This window comes from Salmo salar, chromosome 11, assembly GCF_965601325.2.
Source record: "Salmo salar chromosome 11, fSalSal1, whole genome shotgun sequence".
Lineage (NCBI taxonomy): Eukaryota > Metazoa > Chordata > Actinopteri > Salmoniformes > Salmonidae > Salmo > Salmo salar.
This window is the reverse complement of record NC_138301.1, coordinates 22,945,496-22,968,698: the sequence shown is the minus strand read 5'-3', so window position 1 is coordinate 22,968,698 and position 23,203 is coordinate 22,945,496. Positions and strand designations below refer to the sequence as shown.

Genomic DNA, 23,203 nt, shown 5'->3' with positions numbered 1-23,203 from the left:
CCTCATCGGGTCCTTCGAAGGACCAGACCGCTACTTTGCGATTGGTCAATATGCGTGGAACAATAACAAGTGAAGTTTATGAAAATGAGGGAGTTCTATTAACCCAAGCTGCTGTGCACATGTCTATGAACGAGCGAAAGCGGTGGAGCGCCCTTCTCAAACTTCACAGTAATCTGTGAGGTTGTCAACAAGTTCCATAAATAACAGTCCATAACATATGTTCGAATTTTCTAACTAGTTTTCATTGGGATGGGAAGGCAGATAAAGCGTTTTTATAAAAAAATAAATCACTTGTGCATGTGAAAATACCGAATCCTACTCGTTACTCCACGTGCTTGATCTAGCCTCGGCGATGTCACTTTTCTTTGGAGCCGACTTCACCGTGGGCTTTGAACCACGGAGGTGGGAGGCAGTCCGGTTCTGAAACGAACGCACACCTGTCCAAACTCCTGCCCCCATGGTAACCCGGGCCAGATAATTGAATCCCCTCATTCACTGGTCACATTTTCCACGATGATCAGACAGAAACAATCTCTCAGCTGTTTTTTTGTTTTTTTAAACAGTTTACTGTTGGTACACTGTTCAAAACAACATTTAGTATGGCCACGGTACATAGTAATATTTGCATTAGGCCTGGAGCAGAGGGCTACATTGGCAAAGGCTGCCAGTGTCAGCTAAAACACTCCTCACAACAGAATTTATTAATACACTATTCATGCTTAACGTCACATGATCTTAGAATTCATGTTTATATCTGGATTTTCACTAACACATGGAACATTACACTTGCATGTTATCAAGATCATTACCTAGAGACAAACATAACACAGCCAAACACTCATTATTTTAAAACAAATAATTTGTCAACATAAACATTTACATGCTCATGTGTCCAGAAGTATCATTCGTCAGCTCAAAGAATGTGCCATATTTTGAGGCAGGCTACAAAACACCCCACAAAAATACTGTTAAATTGATGACTTGATCAATGGGTAAATGCACACAGTGTTCAATTAGAATTCCAGCACACAATGTCACCTTAAGATATAGTTAATCAGCACATCATGAGCTCTCCTTGACTTTACCCTCTTGACATTGTTTACATGACTGCCCAATAATTCTACTGTAAAAAGGTACTGCATTAAAGTTGCCTAAGACATAACATACAAACCACATGTTCTCTTCTCAAGTGTTTCAGGCAGATCATTTTGTGGTGTTCAAACAAATAATCAAAACCAATTTTAGTGTCATTGTCCATCACGTAACATTGTTTCACAACAGGAGGGGGTGAAATACCTCATGCCCATAGGGAAGCAGTTTTGAAGAGTTACGACCTAACCTCATTAGAAATACCTGGCTCTTGTTATCGATGTCAGTTAAGGCCTGGAGGTGAATGGTAGTTTTGTTAAATTAATTTGTTAAGATAATTGGAATTTAACACCTACTTCAGGGTAGTTAAAGATATTAGAATGTTAAGAGGTAAAGACAGTTATGTGACCCACATTGCAGTTCATGCCTGCAGCATGATGCCCATGATGCCCATTCTCACACAGTAACACACATACTGTACAACATTGGCTTAGTGCTCAGGGTGTTTCTGTGGGCTATACAATGCAGCCAGTCTCAGAGTATCACACTTCACTACCAGATCATATAAAACTCTAGTATCCTGCTACCATCTTCCGTAGTCCACTGAACTGGAACAAAGTACCTTGAAAACATCCCCACAAAACAACAGAGAGAGAGCTAGTCATGTTTGTGTCAGAAAAATGTCTTGATGGTCCTCAACATAAGAAAAAGTGCCATGGTCGCTCCCACAGGTGGTCAGTCACAGTGACAGGGTTAGATCGACAGGGCTACGTGTCTTTCGGATACGGCGGATCGTCGTGCTTGCGTTCGGTCATCCGGGCACATTTCGGGCAAGTTGTGGAATTGTCATAGAAACAGTCCCTAAAGAGAAACAGCACACAGGAAATAGCCAAGTGTCAACCAATCACTGATATTATACATGAACACTACATATGTCTTATAAACGTGTCTGCCAGTGGAGGCTGGTGGGAGGAGCTATAGGAGGAATGGCTCAATGTAATGGCTGGAATGGAATAAATGCAACAGAGTCGAACATGTGGTTTCCATATGTATGATGTGTTTGATACCGTTCCATTTATTCCATTCATTACAATGGGCTCATCTTCCTATAGCTCCTCCCATCAGCCTCCTCTGGTGTCCACAGATAAGGGACTGACCTGTGGAAGACAGCAGAGCAGTCGTGGCACACTGAGGTGTGGCTGTCAAACGGGAACAGGATGTCTCCCTCCTTACACAGCTCACACACAAAGCCTTTGGCTTGGCACCGCTGGAGAAGGCAAAAGACAGGGCACAGGTCAGTATCACAGGTCTCTACAGCTTCAGCAAAACATCTGCCTGCTCTGTTCCATTGGTTTTCTCCCCAGAATGATTCGGGTTCTTCCTCACCTTTGTGACAGACAAGTACTGTATACAACTCACGTCACAGTCCAGTTTGATGTGCTTGGCAAAGGTAGTGTGGATCTCTGTGAGAGAGCAGCTGAGTCTGCCACTGGAGATGTCAATCAAATCCTGCAGCGAGTACATGTCATTGTTCTCCACAAAGTGCTGGCGATCATGGAGCTGAGAGCGGAAGGGAGATTCAAATATATAGAGAGACAGAGGGAACTGAAACATTTCCATATCCATTAAATTAGGTTAACTGACTCTAAACCAACTGAATGTTAACTAAAAGAATGTAATAACTAAAAGCAATGCCTAAAATTTGAGCCCCTTTCACTGTAAAAACAAACCCTAACCTGGGACAATATTTTCTAACACTTTTTCACATTTGCATATGAACTAGAATAATCCCCTCTGGTGCTGTATGTTTCATATACCATAACTGCTCACAACTAAGCCTACATACGACTGTATGCATGTAAGAATGTACAGTAGCTGTGTAACGTCGAGGTCACCCATTAACTCACATAACTTGCATATTGACATTTATATGTGGTCTAGCATTACCAAGACCATTACCTCTTCCTAAACTCAGCAAAAAAAATAAACGTCCCTTTTTCAAGACCCTGTCTTTCAAAGATCATTTGTAAAAATCCAAATAACTTCACAGATCTTCATTGTAAAGGGTTTAAACACTGTTTCCCATTCTTGCTCAATGAACCATAAACAATTAAATGAACATGCACCTGTGTAATAATCAGCTTCTTGATAATGCCACACCGGTCAGGTGGATGGATTAACTTGGCAAAAGAGAAATACTCACTAACACATTTGTGCAAAGCATTTGAGAGAAATATACGCTTTTTGTGCACATGGACAATTTCTGGAATCTTTTATTTCAGCTCATGAAACATGGGACCAACACTTTACATGTTGCGTTTATGTTTTTGTTCAGTATTTATAGCCAAGCTATCATTGCTCATCGTGTACTTATTCCTTGTGTTAATAGCTTTTTTCTATTATGATTATAAACATGTACATTACCGGTCAAAAGTTTGGACACACTTACTCATTCAAGGGTTTTTCTTAATTTATTATATTTTCTACATTGTAGAATAATAGTGAAGACATCAAAACTATGAAATAACACATATGGAATCATGTAGTAACCCCAAAAAAAGTGTTAAACAAATCCAAATATATTTTATATTTGAGATTCTTCAAATAGCCACCCTTTGCCTTGATGACAGCTTTGCACATTCTTGGCATTCACTCAACCAGCTTCATGAGGTAGTCATCTGGAATGCATTTCAATTAACAGGTGTGCCTTCTTAAAAGTTAATTTGTGGAATTTATTTCCTTCTTAATGCGCTTGAGCCAATCAGTTTTGTTGTGAACAAGGTAGGGGTGGTATACAGAAAAACAGCTCAAAACAGCTCAAATAAGCAAAGAGAAATGACAGTTCATCATTACTTTAAGACATGAAGTGCAGTCAATACAGAACATTTCAAGAACTTTGAAAGTTTCTTCAAGTGCAGTCGCAAAAACCATCAAGCGCTATGATGAAACTGGCTCTCATGAGGACCACAACAGGAAAGGAAGACCCAGAGTTACCTCTGCTGCAGAGGATAAGTTCATTAGAGTTAACTGCATCTCATATTGCAGCCCAAATAAATACTTCACAGAGTTCAAGTAACGGACACATAAACATCATCTGTTCAGAGGAGACTGCGTGAATCAGACCATCATGGTCGAATTTCTACAAAGAAACCACTACTAAAGGACACCAAAAAGAAGAAGAGACTTGCTTGGGCCAAGAAAAACGAGCAATGGACATTAGACCGGTAAAAATGTGTCCTTTGGTCTGATGAGTCCAAATTGGAGATTATTGGTCCCAACCGCCGTGTCTTTGTAAGACGTGGTGTGGGTGAACGGATGATCTCCGCATGTGCATTTCCCAACGTAAAGCATGGAGTAGGAGGAGGTGCTTTGCTGGTGACACGGTCTGTGATTTATTTAGAATTCAAGGCACACTTAACCAGCATGGCTACCACAGCATTCTGCAGCGATACGCCATTCCATCTGGTTCGGGCTTAGTGAGACGATCATTTGTTTTTCAACAAGACAATGACCAATTCAACAAGACAATGACCAATCCAGGCTGTGTAAGGACTATTTTACCAATAATTAGAGTGATGGAGTGCTGCATCAGATGACCTGGCCTCCACAATCCCCCCCGACCTCAACCAAATTGAGCTGGTTTGGGACGAGTCAGACCGCAGAGTGAAGGAAAAGCAGCCAACAAATGCTCAGCATATGTGGGAACTCCTTCAAGACCGTTAGTTAAGCATTCCAGGTGAATCTGGTTGAGAGAATACCAAGAGTGTGCAAAGTTGTCATCAAGGAAAAGGGTGGCTATTTGAACAATCTCAAAAACAAATAAATATATTTTATATAACACTTTGATTACTACATGATTCCATATGTACTATTTCATAGTTTTGATGTCTTCACTATTATTCTACAATGTGGAAAATAGTAAAAATAAAGAAAAACCTTTGAATGAGTAGGTGTTCTAAAACGTTTGACCGGTTGTGTGTGTGTGTGTGTGTGTGTGTGTGTGTGTGTGTGTGTGTGTGTGTGTGTGTGTGTGTGTGTGTGTGTGTGATGTATGTATGTATGTATGTATGTATGCATGTATATATATATACACACACACTGCTCAAAAAAATAAAGGGAACACTTAAACAACACATCCTAGATCTGAATGAATGAAATAATCTTATTAAATACTTTTTTCTTTACATAGTTGAATGTGCTGACAACAAAATCACACAAAAATAATCAATGGAAATCCAATTTATCAACCCATGGAGGTCTGGATTTGGAGTCACACTCAAAATTAAAGTGGAAAACCACACTACAGGCTGATCCAACTTTGATGTAATGTCCTTAAAACAAGTCAAAATGAGGCTCAGTAGTGTGTGTGGCCTCCACGTGCCTGTATGACCTCCCTACAACGCCTGGGCGTGCTCCTGATGAGGTGGCGGATGGTCTCCTGAGGGATCTCCTCCCAGACCTGGACTAAAGCATCCGCCAACTCCTGGACAGTCTGGTGAAACGTGGCATTGGTGGATGGAGCGAGACATGATGTCCCAGATGTGCTCAATTGGATTCAGGTCTGGGGAACGGGCGGGCCAGTCCATAGCATCAATGCCTTCCTCTTGCAGGAACTGCTGACACACTCCAGCCACATGAGGTCTAGCATTGTCTTGCATTAGGAGGAACCCAGGGCCAACCGCACCAGCATATGGTCTCACAAGGGGTCTGAGGATCTCATCTCGGTACCTAATGGCAGTCAGGCTACCTCTGGCGAGCACATTGAGGGCTGTGCGGCCCCCCAAAGAAATGCCACCCCACACCATGACTGACCCACCGCCAAACCGGTCATGCTGGAGGATGTTGCAGGCAGCAGAACGTTCTCCACGGCGTCTCCAGACTCTGTCACGTCTGTCACATGCTCAGTGTGAACCTGCTTTCATCTGTGAAGAGCACAGGGCGCCAGTGGCGAATTTGCCAATCTTGGTGTTCTCTGGCAAATGCCAAACGTCCTGCACGGTGTTGGGCTGTAAGCACAACCCCCACCTGTGGACGTCAGGCCCTCATACCACCCTCATGGAGTCAGTTTCTGACCGTTTGAGCAGACATATGCACATTTGTGGCCTGCTGGAGGTCATTTTGCAGGGCTCTGGCAGTGCTTCTCCTGCTCCTCCTTGCACAAAGGCAGAGGTAGCGGTCCTGCTGCTGGGTTGTTGCCCTCCTACGGCCTCCTCCACGTCTCCTGATGTACTGGCCTGTCTCCTGGTAGCGCCTCCATGCTCTGGACACTACGCTGACAGACACAGCAAACCTTCTTGCCACAGCTCGCATTGATGTGCCATCCTGGATGAGCTGCACTACCTGAGCCACTTGTGTGGGTTGTAGACTCCGTCTCATGCTACCACTAGAGTGAAAGCACCGGCAGCATTCAAAAGTGACCAAAACATCAGCCAGGAAGCATAGGAACTGAGAAGTGGTCTGTGGTCCCCACCTGCAGAACCAGTCCTTTATTGGGGGTGTCTTGCTAATTGCCTATAATTTCCACCTGTTGTCTATTCCATTTGCACAACAGCATGTGAAATTTATTGTCAATCAGTGTTGCTTCCTAAGTGGACAGTTTGATTTCACAGAAGTGTGATTGACTTGGAGTTACATTGTGTTGTTTAAGTGTTCCCTTATATATATATATATATATATTTTTTTTTTCTTTCTTCTTCTTTATTGTATTCTGCATTGTTGGGAAGGGCCCGTAAGTAAGCATTTTACTTAGTCTACATCTGTTGTTTACGAAGCATGTGATAATTTAAACTTGATTTGATTCTTATATCAGTATGTTATTAATAAAAGGCCAGAGGGTGGCGCTGTTGCAGCACATACTATCAGCCATGACCTCAGCAAAAATTGGTTCCTCTGGGTTGTTTAACAATAAATACTGCTGCAAGAACCTTATGCAAGGCACTGGACGCAAATGCAATATCCTTTATACTGATTTTGGAATGTGATATTTATGTGATATTATGGCTGTGGTGAAGATGTCGTGGGGGTGTTGGGATGATGTCGGGGTGTTGTGATGATGTGTTGATATTGCGGGGATGTTGCTGACCTGCAGTAGCAGCCGTGCCTCCATGGCCTCCTTACAGGTGATGAAGTAGGGCTTCATCAGTAGGATGTCCTGACGGAGCTTCTGCAGGGAGGAACACATTCACACACAAGCCATCAGTCACACCTTGATTCCATGGGCCAATGTCAGACACAACATGTTCTTTGGGAAATCGCTTTTGAATGTGCCCCCCACCCCATACTTCTAATTTCATGGAACTATTTTTATTATATACCATAAGCAAGTGTTTTTCCTTCTCTGGCCCTCCAATCTCCCCAATGACAGAAACAGCTGTCTGTCTGCCTCAGTATTCTAACCCTCACCACAAAACACACTGGCACAAATAGAACTGCTGACTGGTGAGAATCTCCTGAAAACAAAAGCCTGGTCTACTGTTTGATAGTACAGACAAGGAAGAGCTCCCAAAACAAGTTCTATAGCAAACCCAGACTTCATCCCAGTTTATATGGAGTGGAAATAGAGGGCAAACCAAAAACTGTACAAAAAGACAAAAACACATTTTAATGAATTTATGGCACAAAAAGAGTCCCTGTTGCTGATATGTCACCTACCCTGATCTCCACTAGTTCCTCCACAAAGTTGAAGAGCAGTGGGTTGACCTCCCTCAGTTTCAATACAGGCCGAGGAATCATCAGGGCCAGGTAACGCATGGAGGAACGACATACCTGACCAGAGAGCAGGGGACACACCGTTAGATAGAACTGCACAGAATGCAAATAGTCAAACACAGACGCTAAGAAAACACAACAGTGTTTTAATGTGTTCTGTCTCCATGTGATACACTATAATAGGGTTCTATGCTCTCAACATCATAGGATCATTATTATTCCTGGCTTCAGGCCTGCTTCTTCAGTGATCTTTATCCATTACACAGTCACCAAAGGAAACAGCGGTGCATTCTCTTACCAGCTGCTCATAATGTAATATAATGTAGAGTTTGTTGAAGTTCCTAGTTGGGTAAACATCATGTAATATAATGTAGAGTTTGTTGAAGTTCCTAGTTGTGTAAACATCATGTAATATAATGTAGAGTTTGTTGAAGTTCCTAGTTGGGTAAACATCATGTAATATAATGTAGAGTTTGTTGAAGTTCCTGGTTGGGTAAACATCATGTAATATAATGTAGAGTTTGTTGAAGTTCCTGGTTGGGTAAACATCATGTAATATAATGTAGAGTTTGTTGAAGTTCCTGGTTGGGTAAAAATCTATATTGATAAGGAAAAACAGTGTTCCATTAGCATCTCTCTTTGGTACCTTGCGTGGCTCAAACTCCCAGTTGTGGATGACGCGTGCAGGGATGACAGCGGTGTCATTCCAGTGGCAGGTGCTACAGTAGTACTGGCCCGTGTAGTCACACTGCCTGGCCTCGCTGGGTACGCCCCCTACAGGACAACACAATACAGTGCAGCATGGGGCTCCGTGAGCGATTATAACGCCACACAACTCTCACTGACGTAACTGTCTCAGAGACAACTCTCACAGTCACACACAACTCACTGATCATGCAACTAACACTGTCACAACACATTACAAAACAAATATTTTCCTAACCGCAACATAATTAAACTCTTAATGAGATACTACAACTCAACATAGCTGAGAATGACTAAGTGCTCTAGCTAAATCTCTTCAGATCCCCACAGAGGAACACTAAGACTTATTGGGCTCCAGGTTTATCTTGTACAGTACAGTAGGTTTAGTCACAGTCTGTGAGAGGAGAAGAATGTCCACACAGCCCTACAGGCCATTGACCCAGAGGTTAGGCATTCCTTTTATAACTCTGTGTTATTAATACAACAAGGGTCCATAGACTTCATGCCCATATATTTCAATTTGTGCTGACTGCTAATTGGCTATCAAGTCGATCTCATAAAGGCTGAACACTCACTTAGTGACACAGGTGTGCGGCACTCGGCACAGCGGTAGTCCTGCCGGTCCAGCCCGATCTCTGGGCAGATGCTGAGCTCGTACTCTGACTGGTGGCTGACCTTTGACCTCACACAGGGCTTGTTGATGAGGTTCAAGCACTTGCTATGGCAACGGTAGTAACAACCTGCGAGAGGAACAGGGGGACAGAGATTAGTCAACAGCTACTACTGTTTTAAAATTCAATATATGACTTAAGATTTGAGAGAAAGTTGGCCATACAGTACACCAATTCATTCAATTTCTCTCTCCAACTCAATTAATTCATCAGGGCCACCGTTGACCAATAGAAGGCCTCAGGAGGGCAGTGTTGCCTAGCAACTGAACGCCATTCAGTTTTGGTTGCTTAGCAATGCTCTCTCTTTTATATGTTTACCCAAGTTCAACCATACAGCTGTAACAGTTCAGTGTCCATGAGGTTTTACCACTGAGAACATTTTGGCTTAGTTTTAATGCACTCCTACCTGCGCAGGTGTACCAGGTCTGGATGAGGCCCCAGATGATAGTGCTGCACTTGTCACATGTCTGTTTCACACTCTTGCTCTTCTCCTTGGAGAAACGATGCTCCAATAGCACCCTCAGGTTTGGCTCATCCTCTTCAGGGTCCTGTTGAGTGAGAAGGAGCAGAGCCAATCAGAACGCAGCACAAGAGCACAGCATTGTGTCAGAGGCCTACACTACAGTCTCTGTTAATCAACTGGACGAGTTCACTGCAGCACTTTCAACCCCTCATTCTCAGTGTGTGAATGACACCAAAACAACCCATATTTAAAACAATTCAGGCAATCCCATCAGAATCCAGACACTGCATGAGATATAAAGGGGTGGTTTCACATGTTCTTTTTTTAAGTTAGATGTGACAAACACAGAGAGAGTCTGACATAAAATGAGGAAACATGGACACGAAGAGCAAAACTAGACTTACAGTGCCTTCAGAAGGTATTCATACCCCTTGTCTTATTCCACATTTTGTTGTTACAGCCTAAATGAAAAATTCTTTAAATTGATTTCTCCTCTCTCACCCATCTAAAGACAATACCCCATAATGACAAAGTGAAAACATGTTTTACAAAGTTTTGCAAATATTTTGAAAACAAAATACAGAAACATCTCATTTACATAAGTATTCAGACCCCCGAGTCAATACATGTTAGAATCACCTTTTGCAGTGATTACAGCTGAGTCTTTTCGGGTAAGTCTAAGCACTTTGCAACCTGGATTGTTCCATCTTTTTAAAATTCTTCAAGCTCTATAAAGTTGGTTGTTGATCATCGCTAGACAGCCATTTTCAAGTCTTGCCATAGATTTTCAAGTTGATTTAAGTAAAAACTAACTAGGCCACTCAGGAACATTCAACGTCATCTTGGTAAGCAACTCCAGTGTATATTTAGCCTTGTGTGTTAGGTTATTGTCCTGCTGAAAGGTGAATTTGTCTCCCAGAGTCTGTTGGAAAGCAGACTGAACCAGGTTTTCCTCTAGGATTTAGCCTGTGCTTAGCTCTATACCATTTATTTTTATGCTAAAAAGAACTCACTAGTCCTTGCCGATGACAAGCATACCCATAACATGATGCAGCCACCACCATGCTTGAAATATGTAGAGTGGTATTCAGTGACGTGTTGTGTTTGCCCCAAACATAACACTTTGTATTCAGGACATGAAGTTAATTTCTTAGCCACATTTTTTACAGTTTTACTTTAGTGCCTTGTTGCAAACAGGATGCATGTTTTGGAATATTCTTATTCCGTACAGGCATCCTTCTTTTTAATCTGGCATTAAGGTTCGTATTGTAGAGTAGCTACAATGTTGATGATCCATCTTCAGTTTACTCCTATCAAAGCCTTTAAACTCTGTAACTGTTTTAAAGTCACCATTGGCCTCATGGTGAAATCCCTGAGCGGTCTCCTTCCTCTCCGGCAACTGAGTTAGGAAGGGCGCCTGTATCATTGTAGTGACTGAGCGTATTGATATGCCATCCAAAGTGTAATTAATACGTTTACCATGCGCTCAAAGAGATATTTCAATGTCTGGTTTTTTTACTCAACTACCAATAGGTGCCCTTCTTTGCAAGGCATTGGAAAACCTCCCTGGTCTTTGTGGTTGAATCTGTGTTTGAAATTCATTGGTCGACTGAGGGACCTTACAGTTAATTGTGAGTGTGGGGTACAGTGATAAGGTAGTCATTTAAAACAGTTATGTTAAACACGATTATTGCACACCATTATTGATTCCATGCAACTTTTGTGACTTGTAAAGCAAATGTTTACTCCTGAACTTATTTAGGCTTGCCATCACAAAGGGGTTGCATAGTTATTGACTCAAGACATTTCAGCTTTTCATTATTTCAGCTTTTCAAAAACATAATTCCACTTTGACATTATTGGGTATTGGGTGTAGGCCAGTGACCCAACATCTCAATTTAATAAATTTAAAATTTAGGCTGTAAAACAACAAAATGTGGAAAAAGTCAAGGGGTGTGACCACTTTCTGAAGGCACTGTATGTTACACACTAATATTGTATTGACATTTCAAGAGGTAGTGAATGATTTGTGAATGGCTTTCATGCATACACAGTTCACAAGTAAGTGCTCTGAAAACATTTTGTACTTGTTTTTTTTTAAGTTGGTCGACTCGTCTACGTAGATACGACTACCTTCTTGCCATCTACCTCCCATTACTAATTTCTTACCCCCTTAACTCATGGCCTCTGGGTAGTTCAATACATCCCTCCAGCCTCCCCTGGTCTTACCTTGAGCTCCTGTAGTTTGAGCCGTAGGTGGATGAGTTTGACCACAGTGTCCTTCTGTCTCTCTGAATGCTCAGGCAGCTCCAGGATTAATCTCTTACACTCCTCTATGGCCATCTTCAGCTGCTCAATGTCCAATGCTACAAACGAGTCCTGCACAAGGACATACAGTAGAAACACACAAACACACATAAGTTCATGCATGGGCAGACACGGCACCAAATCTCACATTAACACATACTGATTGCCATTTAAACTGCACATAGACAAGTGTATCCATCACAGTCGTGTTTTCACTAAGAAATACTTTTCATGCAACCACACTGACTGGTCAGTGGTTCACCAACATCCAAAATGGCCGTATAAGGATTGTCCTTACGACAGGTCGAGAGAAGTGGTCCTCTGCCAGTCCCAGGTCCATGGCTCGGACCAAACTCTGGCTTCGGCTCTCAGAGGAGAAGAGCTCAGGTCTCAGCTCTGAGGAAAGACAGACAAGAAGTACTGTAAGCATTGTTCTCCCTCTCGCACACACACACCACACACACACACACACACACACACACACACACACACGACATTTGTCTAAAAGGAGTTTCACTCAGTGGATAAAGCAGTCAGAAGATACTGTTTTTATATAAATACGTGCTCTGTTTAAAACCAGAGGGAAACAGGGAAGGACTACTGCCTTTGAAGTGCTAAAGGTTACTAGGTAACAGACTTAAGGCTATACAGCCTCAAGATTAACAGGCAGATATGACTAACCTAACAGTCGGATGTGGGCCTGGATGTGGAGTTTCCACCTCACCTATTGGATTTAACAAAGGCTATCGTCCCTGATTTGCAATAATCTTATTCTTCTACGTAAAATTATTTGGGACACGTTTATGCTACTTCATTAAAGGGTTTGACAACAAAGAACTTAGAATTATAGTACAAAGGCAAGTCATGCCAGATAGAAGCTTTATTTTCTGACACCAACTCAAACGTGGGATTCTGTATTACCAGACTAATCACACAGATCAAAGCATTCTGACAATCTGATAAAGAAAGTTCTTCTTGGTTTAGCTTGGCTCCCAACTTCAGCACCAGAACATACACAGTTCAGCTCTTCAGTCATTAAATCAAAGGGAGTGCTGGTAGGCCTGGGGGCATGTAAACTGATCAAATATTGAAAGCCTTTGAGGAACCTGAGAGAGGCTTTAAGCCATTTTGTGTGGTTTTGTGTCAGGGTACAGAGTACCAGATATTGCATGAGGGCTAACCTCTTTGAAGCTCTAAGCTTCTACATCGCCAAAGACCACTTCCTGATAAAAATGTGCTTCCCAAAGCGTTTACTTTTGGCTGTAACAGACGCCTCAACACAGTAAGAAACAGATCTATTAGGGCTAAAGATCCAGAGGGACAAGATTCCCCTCCTATCATAACATAATTCTGAAAATACAGAGATGCTACATGACTTTGCAATTACATCAACAGTTAGCCTGGACCACAAACAGATGTCTACCCCCGGCAAGAAGCATTTTGGATGTCTAACAACTGACTAGTTCATCAGATAGACCTAAAGAAAGAACATATCATTAAACAAACAAACAACATTCAGCAGGTAGTGGTCTCAAATTAGCCTGTATCAAGTAAACCCATAGCTAATCTCCCTATCTAGGCCTGCACATTGTTTGTACCTGCATACACCTCAGATGGCATCATGGTAGTGAGAGACAAGATATCCTGAGTCGCTGGCTGCCAGAGAGAGCTGGAGAGGCAGACAGATGCAGCTGAAGCCTAGACAGTGTTCTAGTGAACTGAGCTAAGTGTAGGCATATGATTACAGGAATCGTTCTGAACCACAGTACTACCTAATGCTCCTGTCTCAGTTCCTCTCATTACTTTTGGCCCACAACTACAGATCCAGGGTCAGTTGGTGTTGTTGATGAGCTCATAATGGTTAGGGCGCTGTTGCAAGAGTGGTACTAAATCAGATATTAAGCAACAGAGATGTGAAAAAACAGCAGCCTTCTTCCTCTTTCAGTCTATGCTGTTGTTCAGCTGTACAGTCAGTCACATCATTTCAAAATGTATAGATTGTTCCATCTCTTGCAGACTATAATTCTGCAGACAAAGCTTGCTCTGGTACCGGTTGCAGCTTTAATCTTGCAGATGCAGCCTGGCTGCACAGACAACATGAACTGACTTCACACCAGGCTACTGCAATACTGCTGCAGTGTCATCAGCCCATCCATTCTCCAGGCCTTTGCTGAGATGAGTAAGACACACAGAATCTGCCTCTGCATTCTCTTCTCATCACATGGCAATCACATTCAGCACTGGTGTTAATTCATTTCACATGTATACTGGGACCCATCAATGAACTAGGCTACTACCCAACCCACCAGTCAAACTCACCATCTTGAGGGGGGATTTTACCCCCTGGGGGGCCGCCCTCCTCCTCCTCCCCCCGGTCAAAGGGGTTGAGGCGGGCTTGGCGAAAAGAAGCAGGTCTCTCATGATATTCCATCTCACCGGCTACATCTGTGGAAGACAACACATGGGCAAACAGTCATGAACCAGAAGGACGAGAGACACATGGACTAGACAACGGGTCGCTCTCACTTGACACTCCCTCAAGGACAAAGTGGTTATTTTCTATCCAGTCAATAAGGCTGTATTGCCATTTATTGCTTTGGTATTTGATACTGTGAGTGTTGATCTTCCCTGTTTTATAGATGAAGGTGAACTACCATAAGCATGAGGACATGGGTACAGAGGATTGGTACTCAGGCATGGTTGATATGCCATGTTATGATGTCTTGTAGGGATCAGATATTGACACGTCATTTGCATTATGACAACAGACACATAACCGTAGCACAGTCATCAGAGCTGCAGGATCAGCTCAGATGAGCGACCGCACTGTCTGAAAACAAGCAAGACCCCCATTAAAAGTAATAGTTTAGGGGGTTGTCACCGTTTTTGCTTTGACTTAAAGCCTAAACATGTCCACAAACACTATTTTATGATTTTACATGCATTTTAGAAGGTATTTTATCAGAGGTGGGACCAAGTCACTATTATTCGAGTCACAAGCAAGTGTCAAGTCACAAGATGAGCCTCGAGTCCCAAGTAGAACGGGTCAAGACTCGAGTCAAGTCCAAGTCGTGCATTCTAAGAGCAAGTCAAGTCTCAAGTTAAAAAAAATAAAACTATAGACGCAACGCCTTGTTCAACTACAAATCTTTGTTCATTTATTGAGTCTACAAAACATACCTTTTGACTATTTTGTCTACAGCACATTCTTGATGATGTAATTGTAAAATAGGGACCTTGCAGCAGTCATAAGGGCGTGACATCAGCAGAAGACGCTCAGAGTGTAGACCTATTTACATGTCTTGGTGATCCAATGGTGAAAGCGCCATATCATACAAAATATACAAATAGATTTACCTAATATACACCGGCAATAACCCAAAAGAAATAGCCTCAGGGCAGGTTAAGCCTGATACACTCTGAACAGACACAGGTAGAGGGCCAGACTGTACAGCCTCCCCCTGAGAAAGCAAATCGAATCTAACAGGAAGACCTACATTATATAAGCACTTGGCACCCAAGACCATACAATTAGCAATTACAACCAATAAACTGGTTCTAAAATGTAAAAGGACATTTCCACATCCGTCTTAAATCAGACTTAATGATTATTCATTATATTTCAACACCATGCATTCATGGAACAATCATTTGTTCACGCACAACAAACATGACAGAGACATATGACACAGACACACAGAACTCCGACATAACCCAGGGAATATGAACAAAGGAAACCATACATTTAATTAAATAAACAGAACTTCAACCTCATGAGTCTTACGAACGTTCATGTGCACTATACACATCGCGCCAACTCACAGCAGAGTAACTAATGGTTGGCTAAATGAAATGGTATCGATCGTATGTTCATCAAACCAGAAACAGACATGTCTACGTGTTGCAATAAACGGTATGGGGATAGAATTATGAAACTTTAGCAATTATTTTAGTATTCGATGGAATATAGATTTACCTCATAGGGCCAATGCATTTCAACGCGTGAAAGCAACAGCAAACGTTTAAACAACAGGAAAATGGGGGTGGGTATAATTTGTGGAACGTTCCAACAGGAATCTGTAACAAAAACTTTGTAAAGTACAAGGTTGCCAACAAACGCATACAAAGTAACATGATCAATTCACCTAGCTTCCGAATAGGCATCAACTCACCATGTAACTTATTCTTAATGTTTGTCCATAGGCTACCAGAGTGTGGACAGACATTTTTCAGAATAAAACGTGGTGAGTGAAAAACTTAATGAAATAGCCCACTCCCTACCCGGTATCTTTGGCTGGCCTTCGCTTCATAATCGTCGCCAAACCCACTGGCTCCAGGTCATCTACAAGACCCTGCTAGGTAAAGTCCCCCCTTATCTCCGCTCACCGGTCACCATAGCAGCACCTACCTGTAGCACGCGCTCCAGCAGGTATATCTCTCTGGTCACACCCAAAACAATTCCTCCTTTGGCCGTCTCTCTTTCCAGTTCTCTGCTGCCAATGACTGGAACGAACTACAAAAATCTCTGAAACTGGAAACACTTATCTCCCTCACTAGCTTTAAGCACAAGCTGTCAGAGCAGCTCACAGATCACTGCACCTGTACATAGCCCATCTATAATTTAGTCCAAACAACTACCTCTTCCCCTACTGTATTTATTTATTTTATTTTGCTCCTTTGCACCCCATTATCTCTATTTCTACTTTGCACTTTCTTCTACTACAAATCTACCATTCCAGTGTTTTACTTGCTATATTGTATTTACTTTGCCACCATGGACTTCTTTGCCTTTACCTCCCTTATCTCACCTCATTTGCTCACATCGTACATAGACTTATTTTTCTACTGTATTATTGACTGTATATTTGTTTTACTCCATGTGTAACTCTGTGTTGTTGTATGTTGTCGAACTGCTTTGCTTTATCTTGGCCAGGTCGCAATTGTAAATGAGAACTTGTTCTCAACTTGCCTACCTGGTTAAATAAAGGTGAAATAAAATAAAATGAATACAAAATCATATTCTGCCGCTATACAACTTTGTATGCGTTGTTTGTTGGCAACCTTGTTATTTACGAAGTTGTTGGAACAGATTCCTGTTGGAACTTTCCAAGAATTATACCCACCCGGTAAAAAAGCGCTCTTCACTAGCAGGAGTTTGGAGAGCAACAAGTGAAAATCCGCGCAGGAGGCTATGGTGCGTCTTCGCCACAGTAATAATACATTTTAACAACAAATTCCCAATGCCAGCTTCATAAGTAAATTACCAATTTCAAGCAATTGTTACATACCAAAACACCAGTAGGCCTATGATAATAAGTGTTGCCCCATTGCTGGTAAGTTTACAAAGTAAACCGTTAATATTCTTGATCACCAATTTTTTTTTGGCGCTGCATATTTATTTATTATGACAATCGTCTCTTCCTACAATTAGACGTTTGCGCTGCACTCGATCGTATAGTTGCACAGCAAATCATCAATCGCTTCGCTAGCTCATCCGACCTGTGATGATTGACAGTTTGCTAGTCCAATCAGAGTGCCGCGTGTGCGTTTCACTAGCCAATCTGTTGCAGGTATTTTGCAAGGGCGACGCTGCAGCTTCTGTCTCTGGCTACTTGTGGAAGTCAATCCACGTATACTTTGTGCCACAAAATGAGTGACAAAACATTAGAAAACCTGGCCAGATAATTTTAATTCATCAATCTCAGGCCAAAGTCGAGTCATTTTATTTTCTATTAAGTCATCAAATTTGTTACTTGAGTCGAAGCCACTGAGTCCACGACTTTGTTGTATACAGACAATTGGTATACAACCCGTATAATTCTATGACAATATTTTAGGTTGACAATTCTATTAAATCATTTTTGATATCACATGCCTTACTTTTATTTTTCTGCATAACTAAAATCAGGAGTATGCCTCAACTGTCGTTTATCCAATTTAGACTGTTTTGGATATCTCCCTGACCAATATGGCTGCCATAATCACTCCATACTGGAACTTCAAGAGTTTATACACAGTAGCCCTCTATCTAGTAATTTAATAGGATCTCAATTAGCTAGTTAGCTAACGTTACCTACGAAACGAAAGGGTAGCACGTAAGAAGGTTCCGAGTTTTAAAACATTTGAAGAGTTGCATTAGCCAGGCAGCCACAACTTTAAACGGCAATGTTATCAACATTGTTAACTATAAAAACTAAAATCACTGTAAATATTAGCTAGCTAGCTAGCTAGCAAAACTGTCGTTAGCTTAGCTAGCTAGACTACTTGCTAGCTAACATTCCCTAGACAGATAATTACCCCATTGTCGACCTCCAAACAACAAGATTTCATCCGTATGTGATTGATGTTGGACACTTTAAACGCTGTGCATTCAGTTTTATTCGCAAATATATCCTGTATCCTTCTTGGATTCTCTGTCATCAGCATCACACAGAATGATGCCAATATTTTCTCAGGATGTGTCAGCGCAGGAATACTGCTCTGCAGCGATACCTCGCGAGCAGTTTATGTAACAACAGCCATGACTGGTGTTTTGGAGGCAGTATTGGTATGCACTTGATGCATGCGTGCATGATACAACATTCATAAATCAACCTGTATAACGTGGCATTTTGTTTCTTGTATCACTAGCTCTGGTTTAACGCCTCAAAAAATTGAGCTACACAAATCTGACTAGCATTTGGTGAAGATTGCTTTGGGACAGTGCTTTTTCGGGTCATTATCTGCTTGTTTTAAACCAACAGGGTCATCGTCAGCTCATGAATGCCAGAGCAAGAAAGGAAAAGATAAATCTTGCTTTTGTGTTGGGGGGTCACATTATAGAGCCACCTCTCAAGTAGCTCTTCTCATCTCTCCTCTATAATGTGTTAACAGAACTAGATATGGCCTTTACTTTGCTAACAGTGTCAAATACTTTTCCTCTACCATTTATGGCAGTGTTATCTGGCTATAACTTCCTTCCTGTGCCCCTCTATTATCATCTTTCCTCCTTGTTTCCTTTAGCAGGAGAGAACAAATAGTACCATCGAGGAAGATCTATCTAATCTAATTATTTCAACTGTTGTACTGAACTCTCCCAATTTCTGCTGGATCTTGCTGCTGGATTATCTAAAGCAGGAACACCATTCACTCGGTCAATAAGGGCACAGTGGTCAGATGACGCAGATGCTAAGTTACAGGACTGTTTTGCTAGCACAGAATGGAATATGTTCAGGGATTCCTCCGATGGCATTGAGGAGTGCACCACATCAGTCACTGGCTTCATCAATAAGGTCGTCCCCACAGTGACTGTACGTACATACCCCAACCAGAAATAATGGATTACAGGCAACATCCGCACTGAGCTAATGGGTAGAGCTGCCGCCTTCAAGGAGTGGGACTCTAACCCTGACGCTTATAAGAAATCCCGCTATGCCCTCAGACGAACCATCAAACAGGCAAAGCGCCAATACAGGACTAAGATTGAATCATACTACACCGGCTCCGACGCTCGTTGGATGTGGCTGGGCCTGCAAACTATTACAGACTACAAAGGGAAGCACAGCCGCGAGCTGCCCAGTGACATGAGCCTACCAGACGAGCTAAATCACTTCTATGCTCGCTTCGATACAATGCAGATAGCCCGGTTAGCCACTGTGCGGGAGCACTGGTTGGTTGGCCCAATTGAGGTAGTATGTACATGAATATATAGTTAAAGTGACTATGCATATATGATAAACAGAGAGTAGCAGCAGCGTAAAAAGAGGGGTTGGGGGGGCACACGATGCAAATAGTCTGGGTAGCCATTTGGTTACCTGTTCAGGAGTCTTATGGCTTGGGGGTAAAAACTGTTGAGAAGCCTTTTTGTCCTAGACTTGGCACTCCGGTACCGCTTTCCATGCGGTAGTAGAGAGCTGGGGCTGGGGTCTTTGACAATTTTTAGGCCCTTCCTCTGACACCGACTGGTGTAGAGGTCGTGGATGGCAGGCAGCTTAGCCCCAGTGATGTACTGGGCCGTACACACTACCCTCTGTAGTGCCTTGCGGTCAGAGGCCGAGCAGTTGCCGTATCAGGCAGTGATGCAACCAGTCAGGATGCTCTCGATGTTGCAGCTGTAGAACCTTTTGAGGATCTGAGGACCCATGCCAAATCCTTTTAGTTTCCTGGGGGGAATAGGCTTTGTTGTGCCCTCTTCACGACTGTCTTGGTGTGTTTGGACCATTCTAGTTTGTTTTTGATGTGGACACCAAGGAACTTGAAGCTCTCAACCTGCTCCACTACAGCCCCGTCGATGAGAATGGGGCGGGCTCTGTCCTCCTTTTCCTGTAGTCCACAATGATCTCCTTAGTCTTGGTTACGTTGAGGGATAGATTGTTATTCTGGCACCACCCGGCCAGGTCTCTGACTTCCTCCCTATAGGCTGTCTTGTCGTTGTCGGTGATCAGGCCTACCACTGTTGTGTCGTCTGCAAACTTAATGATGGTGTTGGAGTCGTGCCTGGCCATGCAGTCGTGGGTGAACAGGGAGTACAGGAGGGGACTGAGCACGCACCCCTGGGGAGCTCCAGTGTTGAAGATCAGCGTGGCAGATGTGTTGTTACCTACCCTCACCACCTGGGGGCGGCCCGTTAGGAAGTCCAGGATCCAGATGCAGAGGGAGGTGTTTAGTCCCAGGATCCTTAGCTTAGTGATGAGCTTTGAGGGCACTATGGTGTTGAACACTGAGCTGTAGTAAATGAATAGCATTCTGACGTAAGTGTTCCTTTTGTCCAGGTGGGAAAGGGCAGTGTGGAGTGTAATAGAGATTACATTATCTGTACTCCCTGTTCACCCACGACTGCATGGTCAGGCACAACGCCCTTGTGGAACGGTCGTTAAGACACTAACAGCTTACAGACGGTAGGCAATTAAGGTCACAGTTACAGTGAGGGGAAAAAAGTATTTGATCCCCTGCTGATTTTGTACGTTTGCCCACTGACAAAGAAATGATCAGTCTATAATTTTAATGGTAGGTTTATTTGAACAGTGAGAGACAGAATAACAACAAAATATCCAGAAAAACGCATGTCAAAAATGTTAGAAAATGATTTGCATTTTAATGAGGGAAATAAGTATTTGACCCCCTCTCAATCAGAAAGATTTCTGTCTCCCAGGTGTCTTTTATACAGGTAACGAGCTGAGATTAGAGCACACTCTTAAAGGGAGTGCTCCTAATCTCAGCTTGTTACCTGTATAAAAGACACCTGTCCACAGAAGCAATCAATCAATCAGATTCCAAACTCTCCACCATGGCCAAGACCGAAGAGCTCTCCAAGGATGTCAGGGACAAGATTGTAGACCTACCCAAGGCTGGAATGGGCTACAAGACCATCGCCAAGCAGCTTGGTGAGAAGGTGACAACAGTTGGTGCGATTATTCACAAATGGAAGAAACTCAAAAGAACTGTCAATCTCCCTCGGCCTGGGGCTCCATGCAAGATCTCACCTATGGCAACAACGTCACCTATGGGCACAAACCCACTGTCGCTGGACCAGACAGGACTGGCAAAAAGTGCTCTTCACTGACGAGTCGCGGTTTTATCTCACCAGGGGTGATGGTCGGATTTGTGTTTATCGTCGAAGGAATGAGCGTTAAACCGAGGCCTGTACTCTGGAGCGGGATCGATTTGGAGGTGGAGTGCCCGTCATGGTCTGGGGCGTTGTGTCACAGCACCATCGGACTTTGATTGTTGTCATTGTAGGCAATCTCAACGCTGTGCGTTACAGGGAAGACATCCTCCTCCTTCATGTGGTACCCTTCCTGCAGGCTCATCCTGACATGACCCTCCAGCATGACAATGCCACCAGCCATACTGTTCATTCTGTGTGTGATTTCCTACAAGACACAAATGTCAGTGTTCTGCCATGGCCAGCGAAGAGCCTGGATCTCAATCCCATTGAGCACATTTGGGACCTGTAGGATCGGAGGGTGAGGGCTAGGGCCATTCCCCCCCAGAAATGTCCAGGAACTTGCAGGTGCTTTGGTGGAAGAGTGAGGTAACATCTCACAGCAAGAACTGGCAAATCTGGTGCAGTCCATGAGGAGATGCACTGCAGTACTTAATGCAGCTGGTTGCCACACCAGATACTGACTGTTACTTTTGACTCCCTCTTTGTTCAGGGACACATTGTTCCATTTCTGTTAGTCACGTCTGTGGAACTTGTTCAGTTTATGTCTCAGTTGTTGAATCTTATGTTCATACAAATATTTACATGTTAAATTTGCTGAAAATAAACGCAGTTGACAGTGAGAGGACATTGCTTTTTTTTGCTGTGTTTATTTACAGCATGAGGAAGCTGGAGGTGGCAGGCCTACTGTGTTATGTGGGGATGCATTTTTGAGATTAGAGAGGCTATGACAAGGTCTGTGTGTTCTGTGATACTGTATAAAGAGCTGCTCTGTTCAGGGCCCCTTGCCACAGGCTCTAAGTGCTGAGGCATCGCCAGCATGTGATCCACCCAGCCGACTGGCCCCATACATTGTAGGAGAGAACACCAACAGCCTCCATCTCTCTAACCAGCGAGCGAGTCACTGCTCTTCCTGTTTCTTCAAGAAGTGCAGGTGTTCTCTTGGGATTGATTCATTTTTGAATGTGTCAAATTTGCAGCGCTCTCCACATTTTACCTGTTCCTCCTCGTCCTGCAAATCAATTGGCTCTAACAGTATGCACTAGAGTTCCAGCCTCCTTTTAGAACAGGGGTAAGCAACCAGATTGATCCAACACCACACCTGACCATCTAAACTAATTGATCAGTTCAGTGATTGCCTAAATTCAACTCACCTGGTCTTCCAGGTCAGTTAAATACAAACATGAGGTGCCTGTGACACTCCAGGACCAGGATTGCCTAGCTATTTTAGACCATACAGATAAGTTTGTAATTGGAAGGCCTTCAGCAGGCTATCTTGTAGATCAGCGGTGTCAAACTCATTCCATGAGAGCCCTAGTGTTTGCTCTTTTTTCCTTTCAATTAAGACCTAGACAACCAGGTGAGGGGAGTTCCTTAATAGTCAGTGACCTTAACCTGAAGTCAAGGGAGGAGCAAAAACACCCAGCCCTCTGTAGAATCAGTTTGACACGTTGTAGATCGTCCACCATCTTAGCTCCTCACAGCCTGTTCTAGCCAGACTCTACCCATGCTGCCCAAGGTGTGCCTCAACCTCCAGGGGACTAAGATCCAGTATTTTTATCCAGCATCTAGGTCACCTCCACATGGGACAGTCATGCAGTGGAGTCCAAGTTTAAC

At 43.0% G+C, this 23,203-nt stretch overlaps 1 protein-coding gene across 2 annotated transcripts; it reads right to left on the bottom strand.

Annotated features, from left to right (window-relative positions):
• Nucleotides 1–542: 542 nt before the first annotated feature.
• On the bottom strand, nucleotides 543–18,376 carry defi8 (Differentially expressed in FDCP 8 homolog). Of its 2 annotated transcripts, NM_001173570.1 has the most exon segments (12): nucleotides 543–1,950; nucleotides 2,247–2,356; nucleotides 2,509–2,649; nucleotides 7,172–7,252; nucleotides 7,741–7,854; nucleotides 8,444–8,571; nucleotides 9,078–9,242; nucleotides 9,580–9,721; nucleotides 11,866–12,015; nucleotides 12,242–12,339; nucleotides 14,263–14,388; nucleotides 18,241–18,376. In NM_001173570.1, coding segments are annotated over 11 exon segments (1,335 nt in total). In that variant the 5' UTR covers nucleotides 14,375–14,388; nucleotides 18,241–18,376; the 3' UTR covers nucleotides 543–1,856.
• Between the last annotated feature and the right edge of the window lie 4,827 nt (nucleotides 18,377–23,203).

Coding starts and splice junctions, on each gene's coding strand:
- defi8 (XM_045688843.2), bottom strand. CDS start 13,566: ATGATGCCATCTGAGGTGTATGCAG. Junction 7,855..8,443: donor GGGAGTTTGAGCCACGCAAG/GTACCAAAGAGA, acceptor CTCTCTGGTCAG/GTATGTCGTTCCTCCATGCG. Junction 7,253..7,740: donor AGGAACTAGTGGAGATCAGG/GTAGGTGACATA, acceptor TCCTCCCTGCAG/AAGCTCCGTCAGGACATCCT.